Raw genomic sequence first — 20,700 nt, 5'->3', positions numbered from 1 at the left:
ACGAAACACAGTGCCTTCACGACATGGCGGCGGCGGCAACAACAATACTACAGCGAGAATAAAAGTTACGCCTTCTTTCTTTGCGTGAACATTTGGGCGGCATTATGCAAATATTCCCACATCGTGACGTAGATATGTGGGGGCGTGTTACAACGAGCTGTTTTAAGTAGGCGTGGCTGACTCTTAACTTTTATAAATAATATCTCTTTGGATTTGAGACTTTAGTCTTTGCAACTTTACAGATCTTCTTTATGCACGAAGAGCTTGTAACACTCCAAAGAGAAAGGAAAAATTTAAATCGCATCATATGACCCCTTTAATAAGTAACAATAAACAGCCTATATGCTACCACATTAGGGTTATGCTACAAAACAAACAATATGAAAAACCTAAGGGTTGTACAAATATACAATTTGCAAATACATTTTGGCGTGGCTACTGGCACTGAAGTTATACACTTTTTTTTTTTACATTTTATGATTTATCTGATCCGACTTTCATTATAGATCAATATTTGATCACCTTAAACACTGTGCTCGGTTCAGCCAGCTGGTTTTTAACCATTCAACCTGTTTTCCACCTTTCTGTAGCTACATCATCCGCTCTGATCCGCTGGCACACGTCCCTGAGAATCTCCCAGGGGCTCCGGCCGGAGCCAAGCTACGACAAGACTATGGACCTGAGACCAGGGATGAGACCCATCTGTAAGAACTGGAAGTTCTTTTTAACCCTCCTTCCCTCCCTCCTCTGCCTTGAGCTGCTACAGTCTGCATGAAGAGTGACAGGACACACAACCAACCAACCGACCGACCGACCACACAGACACGACCCATGTGCCAACACATTCACTACCCAAGCTGCCCAACGGCTAGAACTGTACTACTGAAACACTTTACAGATTTCTCTTTTTTACGACACAGATATATAGAATCTCGTGGCACATTTCAGACTTCTCTAAATGCGGCTGGTCATTACATTTTTGCATTTTAAGACTTAAGGCTCAGTGCGAGTGTGAGGTGTTGAATCACTTTGGACCAAACAAGCTGTCCAAGCACTTTGGATTTACAGGGCAGTATATATCAGAAATAGTAAAGCAGTATTCAAGAGGGCAGCTAAGGACAGAAGGAAGAAACAACTATTACGCCAGTAAGCTGACCCAAACACTGGATAGTGCCCTGTCATACATGCAAGGTGTTTCAGTATGACATTGAACAGAATTAGTTTACATCAGTGCTATATTTTGTACATATATTGCACAAATATAGTATATATAAGTTAGCCACATATTCTTTACATGCTCAGTGACCTCTTAGTATTCACAGTATTTTGTTGTGATTTCGTCCTCAAAGCACAAAGGGTTTTACGTTTGAAACTGCTAATCCCAAGCTGAAACTTTTACATGATTGAACACCATGATGATTTACTATAAATCGCTGCCAGTTATCACTACAAATGTTATCATAAGCCAGTTTACATGTGCCGAGAACAGAAGCTAGATCAATTGCCATACAATTTCAAATTTAGAGCAAAAAATGGAACATATTCTACAGCAAACACATGGTCCTTCTGAAGATTGACAGGAACTGTACTGCACCAGCAGAAATGTGCTTCAAGTATTTCATGGATCTTGATTGGGACTCATTGAAGAGATGCCAAATGGTAATACACAGTACATAAGATCAATATTGAAATTATGTTTGGTTTATACATTAGAAAATATTAGATTAGTTTTTCAGTGATATTTTGCCTCAAAGCTAATAAGTGTTTTTGTTTGTTATTTTAATTATTTCGGTGTGCACAATGTACATGTTACTGCTCAATTAGGACAAAAAGGTATAGCTATATATCGCTCTATTTAAATATATATAGAGAGAGCACGAGGGAGAGTGCACATTTGAATTTGCCGATTTTATTGCACTAAGCTCTGCTGAGCAGTACATAGTAACCCTTTAAACTACATAAAGAAAACATTAAAAATGTTACATTTAACAATACATTAGTTTTTGCCTTCTGTATTAAGATATTCCATGGTTCATTGTCATTCCCATCAGTATATGGAGCTGACATTTAAAGCCATCATGGAAAGCTGCTTTTGTTTTTACTGTTTCTATTTTTTAACAGATGTATTCATCTTTCACTGAACAGAAAATGTGAATGTCCACTTCGTGCAAAGTAGCTAAGGTTGAATACCTCTCATATTATTCTTACCTGTTTGTCTCCACAAAGAAATGAGATTGATGACAGTAAAAGCAATGAAATGGGAATCCTTGTAGCTATTATGTTTAAAATATTTATTTTATAATTCTGTATTATTCATGTTTATTACGTATTTAAGGCATTGTCTGCCTTACTTTGCTTCTATTGATCTGGCATATCAGTTTATTTACTACTTAGCTCCAAGACTGTCAGTAGTAATTGAAAGTCAACCCTTGACATGTCGAGCAGAATACTGTACAGTTCATCAGACTATATTCAAGTTTTTTGCTTGTGTAAAGATGTTGTCACCTACATTCTGTCCATTGGTCACTGTTTTCTCATGCAGATTGCTTTGGGAATGTTTTTTAAATAATGTTTTCCTAAATTTCCAGCCATAATTGGAAAGGATATGCATAATGTGCATGTTGAAAACAGCCTGCAGATTCCTCTATTTTTTACTAGTTCCCTGAGATTTAAATCTGATCGGCTGATCACAGCTGTTGTAATTTACAAAAATGTATTTGTGTTCTTTTTTCCAGTAGTTTTAGAAAAACATGGACCATGCATGTCCTAATCTTGCCAAATGTGTCAGAGACCCATGTTTACATTTGCTGGTTCCTGTTTTTGGATTGTGCTGAACAATACATGAACTTCTAAATTTTGTACAATTTCTTAAATGAAGTCTGTACTAACATGTAAGAATGAATCAATAAATGCTGCATGCAGCCAAAGAAATGTGGCATTATTTTTCTACCAATAGATACTTAGACTCTGTTGATGTATAGATTCACACTTTTTTTTTTGTGCATTTAATAATGCAGTAAAAAATCCAAATATCTGTACATACCAGGTGCATTTTTTTACATACCATATCCATTATTAGATTTTGCATATTTTCAGTGTGTTTTGCAGTTTCACCTTACAGAGCAGAAGAACTGATTTTATATATATATATATATATATATATATTATTTTTCAGCAATTGTATATTTAGAAACGTACTTCCAGTACCTAATGACTCTGTTTGAGTTTGTGTTTGTTTTTTTGGGTTTGTCTCCACCTGTCTCGAGTCCAGCGGCCGTGATTTTCCACCACCTCATGTAGCAGGTCTATAAAGGTGTACTCGTTGCCCAGCAACAGGCGGTTATCTTTTGGAGAAGCTCCCGCAGGGGGCGCTCTTGAATCAGACCCTTCACACATCTGACCTTGCCGTCGGTCTCTCTGTGCAGCTTCCCCTGCTCTCCTGGACTGCTTCTGCAATTCTGACGCAACCTGCTCACTTTGGTGAACTCCGTGTGCTTTTGTTTTCATGTTCCGTATTTTCTCAACATCGTCTTTGTTGTTTATCTCCTCTCCAAAAGCAGGCTTTGACTTGCTGCCACCAAATGATGGATTAAAAATGCTGAACAATTCAGAGCAGACCTCACTTTCATCAATTGGCGAGTTCTTGGAGGACAAGTCGGAAAAGATGGTTGACTCGAGACCTGACGTCCAAGTTTCCCCATTTGTAATAATTCTGCCATCCTCCCTTGGTGATATATTAGTTTTCGAGAAGCATTCTTTTGCACTGAAATGCAGGACTCTTTGATTGGATGACTCAAGACTTGCCCTGTAAGTGTCCTCATCAATAGCGACTCGGACATCTTCCATTGGGGACGTGATTTCAGGCAAAAACTCCAGTGCTGTGAACTGTGGGGCAGTTGGGAAGATTGCAGGAGAAATCCTGGGTGGAAATGGTCTGATTTCATGCCTGCAACCAGTTACAAATATTAGTTGTGGGATCACATTGAGGACTTGTTGATTTTGAGCCCACTGCTTCTTCCACTGGGCCGCAGTCGGAGGCCAGGTCAGTACCCGCCGAATAGGTCTTAAAGGTCCAGATGTTCCTTCAGCAGTATTCTGATCAACCCCAGTGGTCTGGTTTTCTGGATCAGCACCGATCATGAGGTACGGCAGGATTTCATCAGGCTCCTCAGACTGGGACGCGATGCGTTTTACCTGGAGAACATCTTGACTGCTTCCTGCTCCAACAGCCAACTCGTTCAGGTGATCCAACACATTGTTCTCCACACTATGCTGAAGAACGTCTTTATCTACACTTGTTCCGGCTCGAACACTCTCATCGGTATCTTCATTTTTCTCCTTAAGGTCCTCATGTGATTCCAGAGCGTCAGTGGTGTTACTTACCTCAGTGGATCCCTCTTTCTCCTCATCTGCTATGCGTTTTCCATCCTCCACCTCCTCAGTATTAACACACACATAGTCTTTTGTTTTTTCTGAGATCATCCATCCATTGTAATACTCATCATTCCCAACTTCATCAGTGGCCGCTTCTGCTTCTGTCGGTTTAGAAAACATCTCCATCCTGCACAAGACCGGCCCGGCAGATCTCACTCGTTTAATGGGTTCTCTGGTGTCATATGGCCCTGATGAATAAATGTGGTAAATCTGTGATATCTTCTCATCTCCAACCACCATCTGGTTTGCCCTCAATAACACTTCTGTTGTGGCAATTTGTGTTTTATTAGCGATTTCAGATTTCACTTTTCTGTTGTCTTCTCCATTGATTTTTGCAGTTGATTCACTGGTTCGAATCATTTCGGATTTCTCTGAAGCAGGTTTTACAGCCTGTAGATGTTTCCTCTCTCGTTTCCTGTGATACAATGCTGAAAGGACACAGATGACCAGTACCAGGGCACACAGTACCACTGGTTACATAATAAAAGGTTAGTCATCCACAACACAAGCTACCGGACATGAAAGTTACCCAGCTGAGGGCTGAATTAATGCCATGAATTAGTTCCACCTACCAATAAAAACGATTAAAGTCGAGTGACCAGTTGTAAGAGGTTTGGTTATTAATACAGTGGCAGGGTTCCCGGTGCCAGAACTTCCAGTGGTAAGACTCATAGTGGCAAGACTTGTAGTGGTAGGGCTCATGGATGTAAGGGTTTTACACTCTGGTACCTGCCATACTGGTACACCTTTCAAATCAGGAGGGCTATTGCAGCACACCAGCATCTCATTCTCCAGAAGAGAGGCATTCTGCAGCCCTGCAAGGATTTATCAGTCATTTAACATTTCACCCAAAAATGAATATTTCATCAGCATTAGACAAGTACAAGATGGAAATGAATGCATACCTCTCAGGTATTTGGCAAAGTCGTTCACAGAGCAGGAGCAGTCCCAGGGATTTCCATCCAAGCAGATCTTTGTGCCGTTAAGTGGAAGAAACACATCCGTGCTCAAATGTGTCAGTTTGTTGTTGGACAGGTCTAACTGCCTCAGTTTACTGAGACCGAGAAAACTGCTTGTGGTTATAGTGTGAACCTGGTTCTGAGACAAGTCTAGGTTGAGCAGGTTTGTCAGCCCATCAAGAGAACTATGATCCAGTGTAGTGATTTTATTATTTGAGAGTCTGAGTGTCTCAAGTGTAACCTGATGGCTGAACCAGTTTGATGAGACTCGGGAGAGACGATTATTGTCCAAATTTAGAGTTTTGAGGTTTTGAAACATATCAAAGGTCTGCGGTCCTATTGCTGTGATACCTTGGTGTGCCATAGTCAGACTATTCACAGAGGTCAGATTGGTGCTGTTAAACATAGACAAGCTGATTTTTCCTAAACCACTCACAAAGATAATCACAGAGGTCAAACCAGCAGGATAATCTATAGAGAAAAGAAAAATGACAAATGTTGAAAGGAAAGTTCATCTAAAAATAACTAATCAACACATCATTCAAAACCTTTATGACTTTCCTCTCTAGGACACATAAGGAGATGTTGGGCAGAATGTTCAAGCTACACTTTTCCAAATAATGAAAGTCAATGCTGACCAGGGCTCAGGCAAGATTTCCAGTAAGTTAAATTTCAGTCAGTTTTGCACATTAAGCAGCTTTATAGCATCAGAAGACTTGGAATATAGTGCATGAGTTGTAGAGATGTTTTTTTTTTAGTGCTGTCAAACGATTAATTGCATCCAAAATAAAAGTTTTTGTTTACATGTTTGTGTGCTGTGTATATTTATGTATATATAAATACACACACACACATGCATGCAAATATTTCAGAAAAATTTGGTTTATATATATTTATTTATAATAAAAAGTATATGAATATTGACATGTAAATATTTTCAATATATATATAGTGTGTATTTATATATATACATAATAAATATACACAGCACACATACATGTAAACAAAAACTTTTATTTTGGATGCGATTAATCGTTTGACAGCACTAGTTTTTTTTTTTTTTTGTCCTTACAGTAGCTTGACATCCAGTGGTCAGCATTCACTTTCACCATTTGTAAAAGTGCAGCAATAACATTCTTCAAAACTTCTTTTATTAAGTCGTAGGAGTTGGAATGACATGAAAGTAAGTAAACCGTGACAACTTTCTTTTGAGTGATCTCTTAGCTAAAATGCAATTATCCAAACATTTGTATTCCCATATGATGACACATTATAATCCCAATTTTTTATTGGTTAACTGCATTTTTACAGTACATAGCTGACATTTATCTGAACAACTTCTCTGGCAGATAACATGCACATACTTTTTGTGACTATCAAGTGGCTTCAGACCATCCTACCTTTTGGTATCTCTTTGCAAACATAGTCCATTTCTGTGTATATACAGGACTGAAACCATGCCTCGTGTATATACTGGAACACCACAAAAATAAAAAGAGCTAGGCAGAAAAAAAGAAACATTTGTCACAATTACTTGATTTTGAAGCCAACATCAAATCAGAGCGCAATAATACTCACCGTGCATACTGACAAACATCAAATAACATTGTCTTCTGAGTTCCTGTCTAATGACCATCCATCCACCGAATGCCTGACCTGTAGAGCCCCCCGCTGAGGATAAACCGCCAGTTGCCAGGATACAAATGTGTCTTCAGTGGACTGTCAAGGATACAGTGCTTGTCGATGAGGCTGTGGTGTTCCAGTTGACAGAATTTGGGACGCCCATCACGAGACCACAAGTAATTAAACTGCCATCATTTCTTGCAATCACCCGACAACAGTAAAGCTATTAATACAAAAGTTTATCAACTGCCGACATGAAAAGTCACGTAAAGTCAATTTTACACAATACTTGGTACTAATATTCATTACTATGAGGTAAGCTCACTTACTGTATAATGCAAGGGGTGTTATAAAATAAAGTGGAAGAAAGATGACAATGTCAATAATTAAATGGAAAAAAAATAATGAGAATGAATTTGACTTGAAATATTTATTACTTCTCAGAGTCTTATTTAAAATAAATAATAATATGGTAAAGGAAGCAAAATTACCAAGAATGAATAGTAGTTTAAAACAAACAAACAAACAAAAAGAAAACAGGTGATCAACATCAATACAATCTTTTAGTTGAGATATAAAAACACATATACAAAACTGCAATTTAAAATTAAACAATGCAGCGACGTAAAGACACCTAACACCTATTATTTGGAAACAGTAGTTTAAGAGTCATTAAGGGCTGTCAGTGTGCTCTTTTCGGTGTTAATAGTGTTTGAGAGATGTTTCTCGGTGTATAACAGAGTACCTTCACCTTTCAACAACTAGCTTTAGGAGCAAAAATGGTTTAGTAAGCCCTTTGAAAATCTACCCCACTAAACACCTTCATGAGCAAACAAATAAAGTGCATGTGCAACACTCAATTTATCTCGACACCAAACACAAGGCTTTTATGAGTGTTCTCCAAAATCTAAACACAAGGACGTCGGCAGTGTTGACACTTCTTTCACTGAGGAATGTTTTCAACCTTGGTAAATAATTAGACAGCGACGGCAAAAGAAGTAACCGATTATGAATATATTAAATACTGTCATTCAAATCGTTTACAGCGACACTCTTCATAACAGAGCATGCTGCTCCTCTGCATGAGAAAAAGCTCCAGTGCTAACATCAACATGGTTACATTGCATGATAATATTACTAAAACATGATCATAAGTGCACCATAGTACAGACTGTCCAGAGGAGAGGCCGCTACAGAGTAGAACAGAAGAGAAGAGAACTGCATTTGACACGTATCAAGGTCTGTTCGATTCCCTATTGAAAGGACCACCGAGTTTCCAAAAAATGGGCTACAGCCGAGCTGATTTTTTAAAGCGCTGAATAAACAGACAGTACCACAATGCATGAAGGCCAAAAGTATGCAGACCTGGGATTTTCCCAGTGATAACAAAAGAGCAGCATGTTTTGGAGGCAAAAAAAGCTTTGTTGAGAGCCAAGTCAGCAATTTTTTACATGAACTTGAGTTCTGGCAGTCCTTAGAGTCAGCAAACATGTTTCGAAGACATTAAGAGGAAAACGTGTATCCCTTGCAAAAAAAGGGGGAAAACGAATCAAACAAAAACAATCATGGGGGAAGTGCTTTGTTTAAACGAGCTAATCAGTGCCAAACTAATAAATACTTCAAGTAACAAAAAATGTATCATGTAAAAAGACCACAGGATTGTGGGTAAAGGACTACTTCAACCCAAAACACATTCAAATGAAGTGCATGTTGATTCATGCCTGTTTGCTTGTCCAGCGATCCTCTTCCATCCAAACTCTGACGGAAGCAGATAAGTGATTACAGGCCTCGTTGCGAAAGTGCAGATCTTACGAGTGCCATCGGACTTCACTTTGCGCTCTTTTTTGGCCCTGCGAGTCTTTTGGCTTGCCACAGGTGGTTATGGATAGTCAGCGCATCTACACTAACAGACACAGTCTTGGCAGGGATTACAGTGAACTGCTTGCGGTCCGAGCTGTACTTGTAGAGTTTGTCAATCATCTTCTTAGTGATGCTCTTGGGCCCTGTGCCGGTGAGCTTGTGGATCTCCTCTGTGTCGGGGAAGTAGCAGTAAAGGGCTCTGAACTGACAGCCACTGTCCCGGAAGAGAATCATCAAGTGGTTGGATTCGCACTTCTCCAGCTCCTACCAGTCAAAAAATGAAACCATTTAGGTTTTTTCACTGTAATTTATCATCAAAACTAATTGGTTACATCCCAGCATGCTATCTGCATGCCATGAAACTGCAAACTGGTCACACACCTCAAGAATGGAGTTCTTCTGCGGTTCGTTTACTTTTCCCGCTAAGCAGCAATGAGCGATGGCGTTGTGGATTATAGGCTTGTTGGACTTCGCACTTGGTTCTTTGAAAAGCTTTGGTCCTACAGTGACAACAGCAACAACAAAAACATCAATACAAGACATGAGAAGCAACAATGTCATGGATTTTTTTTCTCCTTATTTTATGATGATTCATTATACATTTTTTCACATATACACTACCGTTTGGTAGTTTTTTTTATTTTTATGTTTTTGAAAGAAGTCTCTTATCCTCACCAAGGCTGAATTTATTTGATAAAAAAAAAAGTAAAAAAATACTAATATTGTGAAATATTGCTACAATTTTCTATTTGAATATATTTTAAAATGTAATTTATTCTTGTGATGATTCCTGTGATATAGAAATCCTTCTAATATGCCGATTTGTTGCTCAAAAATGTTTTTTTTCTTTCTGTTCACTGTGAAATGCTGTGTGATATGGACAAAAAAAACACATATTTCATGTTTAAAATGCAACCACATGAAGCAGGAATTTGGACCAATGGGATTTCATTGTGGGCGGGACTACCAAGTGTGACATAACTAGAAAACAACTGACCGATAATACGTTGTCTTGCTCTCATGGCTGGTTAGCCATTCTGAGCATTACCCAAATAATTGATATAAACCCAAGTATTTTTGCACTGATTTTTGAATACATGGCTTGAAAGGGTAGTTCTAATTTCAAACTTATTTCAGCTTTAATGCAAAGCAATGCCTGTATTTATTCTACAAACATAAGCAATAGAACAAAAAGGATGTATTTGCCCTGTAAAATGCATTAGTCAACATGTTAGCTAATTGAAGAGCAAACAAGTGAAACGCTTCAGAGAGTTCAGGCTTAAAGAACAAATTTATCCACTAATATATACCCCAAACAAAACACTGATGTGTGCTTATGTACTCAAGCACACAGACAAACATACTGCCTGATGCATGGTCAAGATCAGCATGCTGTTGTTTTTAACACAGGATGTTGTCCTGGTGTAGAGGAATCTAAAACAGTATAAATAATTTAGTACTCCAGACCAGCATGTGGTACCCACACTTACTAGGCATCAACACAAATATAAACCACTTGCATCCTACAGAATGGAAAGTGAAAACTCACCAGTGTATTCCGCCATGGATGTTGATGTAATGGAAGACGCGGTGGAACCGTTGTCCCAGTCTCTCTCTGTAGTCCGACTGGAATTGCGACTGAGGCCTGAAAATGACTCTACCGATTCTCCTCTGTTAATGGAAAGAACGAACAGCAACATTAAAGTGCTTTGGAGGTCACAGTCTGAATACAGTCGATTGATTCTGAAATGAATTAATGAAATGCAAGCAGGCATCTGCACACAGCCTATAGGACATGGGAAGGACTTACCGATGAGATACCGCCCCTCCTGAGTTGACACTGTCTGGTTCAGTGGTGGCCACAGAGGCCAGTGATAGACTAGAGCCAGACTGGGCACTGATGAGATTCTCATCTGGTGAGGAACATGGTTTCATTATTTTAGATTAAGTGCATCAAACACGTCTGCTGTTAAATCAGTAATAATGCAACAACAGAAGGCACAGTTTAATACTTACTGGTAGCAGGACATCTGGGAAGTGTATCAACTGAGTTTTCTTCCTTCAGCACAGACTTCGGCCTTTGTTTTTTGGGCTTGGACTTGGGTTTGGGTTTGGGCTGGGGCTGCTCTTGCTCCTCACACATCTCCTGCTGTTTTCTTCTAAGGTATCCCTGCTTTATCAACTCTCTCCTGGCCTTTTCCTCCTCTTTTCTGATTCTTTCCTCTTCAGCTTTCCTCCTGGAATTGGAAAAGAAAAGAGGCTTTAAACATACAAACTTCATGAAAAAGTTACAAAGCATCTCTTTATCATATTTATATTCATGGAAGATGACACTTCAAAGGTAGTCAATACCTGGCTTCATCTCTTTTCATCTCGCTTTCAGCCTCCAGCTGTTGCTTGCGGAGCCGAGCCTCCTCTGCCTTCCTCTGTTGTTTTAGCAGAAACGCTGCTCGCTTTTTGGCCAATTCATCCTCTGCTTTTTGCTCGTCCTGCAGACATAAAACAACAAAATCAGTAGGAAAAGTAAAACTAGTGAAACTTGTGTCTGAGTGGTTGTTTGTAGTTGCTAGGGTGTTACTTAGTGGGGTTTCTTGGCCACAAAGTGAGTGGGAAAGTTTACGAGTCATAGTTTAAGTAATACTTTGCCAGGTTTTTTTTAATTTTTTATTTACCTTGAAAAAGAAGCCCATGCCAGACTTCTTTTCCCCATCGCTCCCATCAGTGGTCACATCCAATACATTGGCGTTTTCTTCATCTGGATTGGCAGCCAAATCAGACAAGTCTACCTCAATAAGATTGACTTTTCCTCTAGAAATATCCTCTGAGGAGACATTATCCATTGCTGGCTCATCATCAAATGTAGCCTCAACGTCCTGTAAGGTAGTGGACATAGATTCTTCGAAAGTGACACCAAGGGCCACAGAACTTGGTTCCCTTGAGACCATCCTCAAGTTAGCTTCATCATTAAGGTGGAATGTAGTGCTTTTCGAGTTCCCTTTGTTGAATGAGTCTGATCTTGTGGAGTTCTGCACAAAGTACTCTGGTTTGGGGGTCCTGCCCCCTTGAATGGACTTGGCAGAAGGGCTGTCAGTAGGTGTAGGAGTGGAGCTCTTATGCCCTTTGCCGTGCTCCTTAACTAGCAACAGCTCTGAAGGTTTGGAACGAGACCGTGCTGAACTTAGTTTGGGTGATTTTCGTACCACAGGGCTGCCACTTGGTTCAACAAAATGTATCGAAGCTCTGACCCTGGGTTCAGATGCATTACTTTGGTCACTGCTAGGTGGTGGAGCAGCACCTGTTGGAGACTGAAGATTTTGCTTCATGAGCATTTCCTGCTGGAGCGAAAGTTGCATCATCTGCTGCTGAATGTTTCCGATAGCCTCGTTCAACAATTCAATGGAGTGGTTGCATTCATTAAGATCCATCTCCTCGTCCATATCTAAGGCACTAGGGGACACAGTCCCCCCACCTGCCCACTTGAGAGATGCCTTCTCCGGCTCTTCGGCCTCTTTCAGCCCATCTCTCAGAGCACCAACACAGGTGTCGTCTTTCGACGATTTCTCTTTTTCTTGATTGAGTTTTTGGCAATCTTTCAAGTAGTACTCGGACTTTGTAGGCTGGGGGAGAGTATCACTCTTCCCTTTCTTTACTATGTGCAGGAAGGCTGCTTTCCCAAGCTTAAGCCTTTGTCTTGCTGTCAAGACCTCCATCTTCTTCTTTTGGGATTCAATTGCACGTCGCTTTTCTTCAAGTTGCATGTGGAGTTGAACAAGTTCGGAGGCCAGCATGTTGGCACTGTCCTTGTTCTGTGGTGTGGGACTCTGGTCTCTTTTCATCCTCCAGGAGGTTAGAGGAAGGGGGCAACTCTCCGAGCCATCTGGTGTGGTCCGCTGTGAGCTGCTTGTGCTGGAGCGGATATCTTGATTGCTACCAAACTTCTGCATCTTTCGTTCAGCAAAACTGGTCATGCGCACGCTGCTGCTAGCTACACTGCTGACCTGGGACTGACCAGGGCTTGAGCACCTGCTCCCACCATCCTTATCCTTATGTTCCTTTACATTCATGTCTTCCTGCAACTTTGCTGACTCTTCGTCCTCCTCATAGAACTGTTTCTTGTCTGGATGGAGCTCTTTGGTGAGTTCTGCATCCTGTTCCTCAATGGTCTCCACAGTCGCTACATCAGACCCTGAATGGATGTCCCATGCTTGGACAGGCCTCTTGTCCTCAGGCACCGATGAATGAAGGTAAAACCCAGGTGACCACTCAGCAGAAGATGGCTCAACACTACTTGTTGCCAATGGTCTGAAAGCTTGCGTCTGCCCAGGGGCTGGAGTCACAAATTCACTGGATTTAGGCTCAATAGTGGTCTCAAACTCAGAGCTAGTGTTGGGGGTAAAGGTCCGGTTAAGAGTGGATGGAGGTCTCCGTCTGGAAGATGAAACAGCACCTTCTGCTCCTGCTACTCTCCGTGCTGATTCTCGCAGCCTTCCCTCTCCCGACTCTTCTTCCTTATTTAGGTATATTGACTTCTCTTTGGCTGGCCTGAGAACTGCAGGCATCAGAGGTTCCAGGAAGAAACCGGCTGTTCGAGAATCTGAGGATGCTTCCTCCTGTCTTCCCCAAATGCCTGTTTTAGCACCAGGGGTAGCACTCTGTTGCTCTGCATCCTCAGAGTTTAACAGGGTGGTCTCATTCTTGGATGAATCTGGCCTGACAATAGTTACAAGCTCATCCTCCTCATCCATGGTAACGTTGCCCAGCAGACCGTGGCCATTGACCCGCCTAACGTTGCCCTGACCCAGATGGCTCTGGTGCTTGGGTGTTACAGTGGAGGCCAGGCTGTCCTCACTGATGGAGCAAGTCAGACTAACACAGTCGCCTGAGGCCAAATCTGCATCACTGTCCGTAGCAGAGTGGAGAACATACCGATTCAGCTGAGACAGTGGCCTGATTATAATAATAGTAAGAGAATCATGACCAAACAAAATATAGGTTTTATGTAAAATCTTAAAAGATATATTAAATACTCATATTTATTAACAGTGTTGGTACCTCTGCCGTTTATCTGACCAAGCCACTGATCCTCTGGAGTGACCTTCTTGCGTAAAAGAATTAGAACGATTTCGACAGGCTGGTAAGAAAAGCACAAAAATTTGATTACCAGACTCTATTATACTCATGTCACATTCTAACTCAACTGTAAAAAGGAACATGCTTACTTGATAGAGTAGGGCCTAATAAAAAATAATTTTAAATATACTTCACAATTGATGCATTCATTCAAATTACCATAATGCAGAAGTGCCTTAACTGTCAAAGTTACAGTGCAAAAATATTGTTATGGGGATAAAACAATCTTTATCTGTAAGCCAAAAATTTTTCATCCTTAAGCATTCTGGTTAGGGGTTTGTTCTATACCACGAATCCCAATTATTAGGATTCTATTCTGTTACAGATTCTATACAAACTTTGTTGATGTTTTGTTAACTTCACATTTTTTGTGAAAGTTTAAGATTACAATAAAAATAATAATAAATAACTAAATAAATAAATAACCAAAGGTGCTAAAAAAACATTTCTATTTCTGAGAGTCGACATTTCTGGGTATCCCTTCCATGTGAGCAAGAAAAGTAATATTTTCATATGAATGGCATTAGAAGCTTAATGCCATACCCGTGCTTTCCTCTCCTGGCTGAGCCTTCTTCTGTCTTTGTCTCAGTGGAAGTAGTGGGTGGGAGGGGCTGAAGCTGGAACTCCCCTTATTACTGAAACAGCAAGCAGAGGGCACAGTTGGCAAACCACCAGCACAAAAAATTAGGACGAATGGTATCCAGGCCTATCCAGCCAAAATCTAATCGGAACTGACACTATGCATTTTCCATGTGGATGGACAAATATAGACAAGCAGCACTGCTCTGCTTAGGACCTGAAAAAGAATAACTTAATCGAAAACTAGTCTGAATACTATAGTTACAGAGCTGTATTAAAAGCACTAGCATAACATTAAAATGCCTTTTATGTCCAAGTAACTATTTTTTAATGCCAGTGTCAAATAAGATCCACAGTAAAGTTAAAGTTCTTTTAAGTAAGGCAAGGCAGGGCAGTGCAGTTCCGTCTCAGCATGTCAGAAAGACACAGGCACAACATGACAAAGCAAAGACATGATGAGACAATATGAGTCAGGTGTGAATCATAATCACGCAAGCAAAGTTCCCTCTAATGTGCATTTGGGCATGGCTGTGCACTTGTGAATTGCAAAACAACATTTTCAAGCATATGGAAGCCCACATTATTTTTGTCCATGTATTGCTGACATCATGACTAGGAATGTGATGTCTACCATGAAACTACCAAAACCAGTGCAAAATGTGATGTGATCTGCATATGTAGCAGCAGTTTTAATAAAAAGGAAGCAGCTACAGATATACCTTTGTCATCATGTTAAAAATTGTTATAAATTTTTGATATAAAAATAACAATGTCTCTAGGTGCCTAAAAAATTAAATAACTATCATTAACTCCTCTGCATTGAATGTTTTCTCAATTGAATTATGTATAAAAAAAAATAATTTTAAGTCAGTGAAAACTTTTTGAGAAATGTATGGGTCGGTACATGGTTTTTCTACACCGGTGGCCCAAAGGTTTGCCCAGTAGAAAATAGGTTTGGCTTAGCAAGAATACAAATTAGAGGGAATATTAATTATTAGACATTAAATCTAAGGAGATTGTCCAAAGCATATTTTCACATTGACAAATATCACTGACATTTACACCCAAAGCAACACATGGAAAAGACAAAACCATGAAGCACTTACAGAGGCTCAGATTCTTCAGGGTGCAGGAAGTACCTGTTACAAACATCCGGGCTGTTCTGAACAGGAAGTGCTGGATCAGCCCCACCAGGAGACACCAGGAAGCTCCGTTTGGTGGCGTTGGAGATGGGCACAGTAGGCCTGGCACTCTTGGGCTGAGTCATTGCTCTTGCTATAATACAAATTTGAATTATTAACTCAAATTAGCAGAACAACAGGCAAAATATTAGGATTTTGGTTAAATCTTCATGCAAGCTTTGTTTTAAATTTTGTATTTTAAAGCCAATAAAACTTTAAAATGCAAAATTAACCAATTTAAGCCCCTTCACGCAACAGTATGACAAATTTACTGCCAAAAAAAAAAACTTCTTCACCATCTTTAAATTCCTGAACATCTCTCGGCTGGACAAATTCAGGCTTGACGATCTCAAACCACCAGAAGAGCTCTGCTATAAATACCATGACATTGTGCTGCAGAAGAAAATGAACAGTGAGAGAATCAAGAACAGACCCATGCGGAAATGAAACATCCTGTTAATGACAAGACACATTATACATGACTGAATAACTTACCTTGAGAACAGGAGGTGCGTACAACATGTCCTCTAGTGTCAAATAAAAGCTTTTGTTAAGGTACTCATTGGCGAACTCTTTCAGCAGCTGGATATTATAAAGGCTGTCTGCTATTGAGGTCACCTCTTTCAAGCAGATATCTGCAGATAACAGAAAACACAAAGTTAGCAAATAAGCTATCTTGAGGCATACAGCCTCTGACATTCATGAACGCTAAATCAAGGGCTGAATCCAAATGAGGTCAATATTTGCTTGGGAGTTGAAATATCAGAAAAGAACATTTCACAGAATATTTACTTAGCTCAAAAGGCAATGTGCATTGAAGCACCAAGGGAATAAAACTACAATCAATCAAAAGTATAAGAAAGCAAACCAACAAAACTCTAGAAATGAACCATACCTAATGTATTATATATGATATGCACATTTCTAAGACTTCTAAATTAACAACATGATCACTGTTGTGGAACTCTGAAATTTTTACAGATTTTTATAAAGTAAACACAAGTATAACTTTTACAGTGTTAGTAATACTTCAAGATGACAACGACAGAGCTTTGATCATTAAACTAAGCAATTATATATCATCTTACAAAGAAATATTATTGGGAGATACTGCACCAAAATGCATTATTTTTGCTCAGTTTGAGCCTCTAAATGTTTTTTCCCCTCCTCAAGTATGAACTATATATTCTCCTACATTATACTATGTGAGCCATAACTGCCTGATGTATCAAATATAATATTATTATTTATTATTCTAAATATAAAAAAAACACTTTTCTTCAGATTTTTAAAATACATTTTTGTCTAAAGGTTCAATAAAATGTTCCATTTCAAACAAATGTGATTTTTATGATTTATTGTAGGCTTAACAGGATTAAAATGAAGTAAAGCATCCAGCTTAAAGGGGAAGTGTGAAAATACTTTCTCCTTTCCCAGCTAAATGTGCAGCAAACAATTGCAAGCAAACCATTCGTATGATTTCCAAAGAATGTAAGCACTGTGGTGTCTTGTTTGTTTGAGCTGCCTGACATAGCTACAACCATCTGAAGCAATGATGTAACTCTGGGGTGGGGTGAAGGAGGCAGTAGGAGTGTTTGGGAAACCTGATTAGGTTTGGTGCTACAAGCGGTGAAGAGATTACACACATGGCTTTCTTTAGACTAGCTAACTAGTATAGTATCCCTAGTGTTATTTCACTCTACCATCAAGCTTCATCAGGTCTGGGCAGTAGTAATGGACCACGGTCAGCAGTGCAGCACAGTCACACACATCCCTGATCAGGTCCTCCAGCAGGGGGAAGTAGGGCAGCTGTCTACCTGAGGCATGATCCCGCCGATACCGTACCTGCAGGTGACATGAGAGTAAGCCAGACTGTCAAAACCATCTACAACAACAGGCTGTATTTAACAAAGTGACCTTTGGTATATGGCACTGGCATTGTGTAGGCAAGAGACAGTTTTGCAAGAGAAATATATTTTATCATTGAGGCTTTGTATTTGTAAGAATATTTGCTGATCTAAATAAACTAGAAAGGGATGTAACATAGGCGAATTAGACTATAAGACACCTAAAAGGAATAGTTCACCCAGTAAACTAAATTGGCCTTATTTACTAATCCTCATATTGTTCCAAGGAAGACAAAAAGAGATGTTTAGCAGAATGTCCAAGCTGCTCATTTTTTAAATAATGAAAGAGAATAGGGACCGGAGCGGTCCAGGCAAAAAAATAGCAGAAGTCAATACAACTTATGCACGGAAACAAAATTAGTTAGTTGCTAAAATAATCTGCTCCACTGTAGCTCTAAAAAGTCCAGGCCCAGTTCTCATTCACTTTTGTTGTGCAGTCAAGAGCAGCTTGAATATTCTTCACAGCTACTCCTTGTGTTCCATAGAAAAGGCTAAATTATATGAGTTCGGAACAAAATCATGGGGAGTAAAAGATACAATTTTTATGTTTGGGTGAACTGCTCCTTTCAGCAAAAACACAGAAGAACAGTGATTAGCCACAACACAAATAACTCAACAAAAACTAAGGATATGAATCACAAGATCAGTGCAAGAAACACTGATATGCTGTTAATACATAAAGGACTACAATTTTACATTCTTATGAATATATGCAACATTGTTGCATAATAAACCTGCATAAACAAAAAAAAAAAAGAAAAACAGGAACCTAAAGAACATACAATTTGCAAAAGTAGTGGTTGACTGATACAGATTTATTGATGGCCAATGTTGATATCTTAAAGCAGAGCAGCCAATGGCCAATATAAAGCCAATGTAGATCTCATTTAAAGATAGTAAATAACAGATGCATAACAATTTCTGCAATGAAATTGAAATGACGTTTGCTGCATGGTTAAAAATATGCTATACATATATAATAAAATTGTTCTTTTTTAGCAAAAAAAACAACAACAAACATAAGTACAGTGTAAGTTTATTTTATTAAATTCAGAAATACTGAGCAAATAAAGGGAAACATTGTAAACATTAACATAGCTGGGCTATATGCTATTTTATTTCCCCACAGATTGAATCATGCACAAAGGTATATGTATGAAAAAAGTATTACAGCACTTCAGTTTGTATGACTAGACAAAACAATGGCAGCACACTAATGTAGACATAGAATGGGTGCTCCTATGCATCTGCGCTTAGGCCCTGCCAAAATAAAAGTCCCGTTTTGAACTCTTTATCAGCCAGAGGGGAGAAAAAGGTATCTGGCAATGCCAATAATTTTAAAAAATCCAAATATTGGCCTATATATATACACCAGTCGACCAGAGGACTTTGGACCACTGGGCAACAGTCCAGTTCTTCTTCTCCTTAGCCCAGGTAAGACGCCTCTGACGTTGTCTTAGGGCTGGACAATAATTCAATATCAATATGTATCACGATATATTTTTTTTTCAATAACGGTGATATGGTTTTTAAACACATTTCCGATATTTCGATATAGCCTACATTACCAGTGTTTCCCATACATTGATTTATTTGTGGCGTTTGACTTCATTGAATAAACATGAGCACTGCACGTTTTAAAATCAAAACTTGTCGCGGGTGTTTTATATGAATGTATCTCTAAAGGGAAAGGACTGTCTTCAGAAAAGTTTCGATGGGATTTTTATTTTATCTAATAAGGAAGTGTTCATGAGCGGAGCACTTCGTTGAATAAACATGAGCACTGCACGTTTCAAAATCATAACATGTCGTGGGTGTTTTATATGAATGTATCTCTAAAGGGAAAGGACTGTCTTCAGAAAAGTTTCGATGGGATTTTTATTTTATCTAATAAGGAAGTGTTCATGAGCGGAGCTGATTTGATTACAGCCATTAATTACTGGAGAAACCGCTAGTTCAACCGCTCTTAAAGCGCCTCCTGCTGGCAGAGAATCAGTTTGCACTTTTCATACTACTTATACTGGCTATCAGCCTATACACTACCAGTCAAAAGTTTTTGAACAGTAAGATTTTTAATGTTTTTTTTTTTTTTTTAAGAATTCTCTTCTGCTCACCAAGCCTGCATGCATTTATTTTGATCCAAAGTACAGCAAAAAAAATTAAATATTTTTACTATAAAATAACTGCTTTCTATTTGAATATATTTTAAAATATGATGCTAAAAATATAGCTTTGAAATCACAGGAATAAATTACATTTTAAAATATTTTCAAATAGAAAACCGTTATTTTAAATAGTAAATATATTTCAAAATGTTACTGTTTTTGCTGTATTTTGGATCAAAAAAATGCAGGATTGAAAGAATTTCACATTTCTTGTTTGAATGAAGGCTAAATACAAATAAAAGGTGAACATTCATTTATTTGTGCTGGGTTTTTTTTCCTTTTTTTTCTAAAATATTATATGGTTTTATATGAGGTGTCAGAGACTTGGCAAATTCATTTTTCATAAGTTTGTATGCACAGACATCTGTTGTGGCATTCTTGGCAGTTTTTACGAGGCTTTTTTTAATAGTGTTCATATCGATATCGGAATTATATCATATCGACTGAAATTAATAAATATATCGTGATATACATTTTTGCCATATCATCCAGCCCTACAAAAGGCCTCTACACATTGACTATGGCAGCCATAATCATAATCTTGTGAATATACTCAATCAATTGTGCAGTCCTAACAGTCATCAAGTCTAGGTTTCAGACACAGTGAAAGTTAGAAAGCAGATCTAAAGGTAAAGAAGCAGCAGAATGGAGACAGAGGAACTCTGTGCCATTTGTGAAACAGGCTCCAGCATGCAATGGGCCAGTACAAACATAAGATCAGGCTGAAGGACCACATGTCATAGAGACGGACAGAACAAGGAAGAGACTAATGAAGATGGAAATAACTGCAAGAAATTAGAAGATGAAAGCTGAAGTTAGAGACTCAAACACACACACAGACGCTCGCTCACACACACACACA

At 39.0% G+C, this 20,700-nt stretch overlaps 2 protein-coding genes across 19 annotated transcripts in view; one reads left to right on the top strand and one right to left on the bottom strand.

Annotated features, from left to right (window-relative positions):
- Window positions 1-2,925, top strand: part of kcnt1b (potassium sodium-activated channel subfamily T member 1b) — an 86,036-nt gene extending 83,111 nt beyond the window's left edge. For all 13 annotated transcript variants that reach the window (XM_016501144.1, XM_016501142.1, XM_016501138.1 and 10 more), the window contains one exon: window positions 591-2,925. In XM_016501144.1, coding sequence (XP_016356630.1) covers window positions 591-708 — 118 coding nt within the window. In that variant the 3' untranslated portion in view covers window positions 709-2,925. The remainder of the gene's footprint in view (window positions 1-590) is intronic.
- Window positions 2,926-8,011: 5,086 nt separating this feature from the next.
- Window positions 8,012-20,700, bottom strand: part of LOC107699764 (calmodulin-regulated spectrin-associated protein 1-B-like) — a 38,621-nt gene continuing 25,932 nt past the window's right edge. For 4 of the 6 annotated variants that reach the window (XM_016501127.1, XM_016501125.1, XM_016501128.1 and 1 more), the window contains exons 6-18: window positions 17,470-17,611; window positions 16,262-16,401; window positions 16,063-16,159; window positions 15,692-15,860; window positions 14,550-14,641; window positions 13,929-14,007; window positions 11,549-13,823; window positions 11,229-11,365; window positions 10,893-11,113; window positions 10,687-10,789; window positions 10,426-10,547; window positions 9,258-9,376; window positions 8,012-9,140 (exon numbers count right to left, since the gene is read on the bottom strand). In XM_016501127.1, the coding sequence (XP_016356613.1) occupies window positions 8,844-9,140; window positions 9,258-9,376; window positions 10,426-10,547; window positions 10,687-10,789; window positions 10,893-11,113; window positions 11,229-11,365; window positions 11,549-13,823; window positions 13,929-14,007; window positions 14,550-14,641; window positions 15,692-15,860; window positions 16,063-16,159; window positions 16,262-16,401; window positions 17,470-17,611 (3,993 nt within the window). In that variant the 3' untranslated portion in view covers window positions 8,012-8,843. The remainder of the gene's footprint in view (window positions 9,141-9,257; window positions 9,377-10,425; window positions 10,548-10,686; window positions 10,790-10,892; window positions 11,114-11,228; window positions 11,366-11,548; window positions 13,824-13,928; window positions 14,008-14,549; window positions 14,642-15,691; window positions 15,861-16,062; window positions 16,160-16,261; window positions 16,402-17,469; window positions 17,612-20,700) is intronic. The other 2 variants (XM_016501130.1, XM_016501129.1) reach the window with 2 other exon arrangements.

The sequence above is a fragment of the Sinocyclocheilus anshuiensis genome, unplaced genomic scaffold (assembly GCF_001515605.1).
Source record: "Sinocyclocheilus anshuiensis isolate Anshui unplaced genomic scaffold, SAMN03320099.WGS_v1.1 scaffold278, whole genome shotgun sequence".
In the NCBI taxonomy this organism is placed as follows: domain Eukaryota; kingdom Metazoa; phylum Chordata; class Actinopteri; order Cypriniformes; family Cyprinidae; genus Sinocyclocheilus; species Sinocyclocheilus anshuiensis.
Note: the sequence above shows the minus strand (reverse complement) of the source record. Positions and strands in the feature narration are given on the sequence as shown.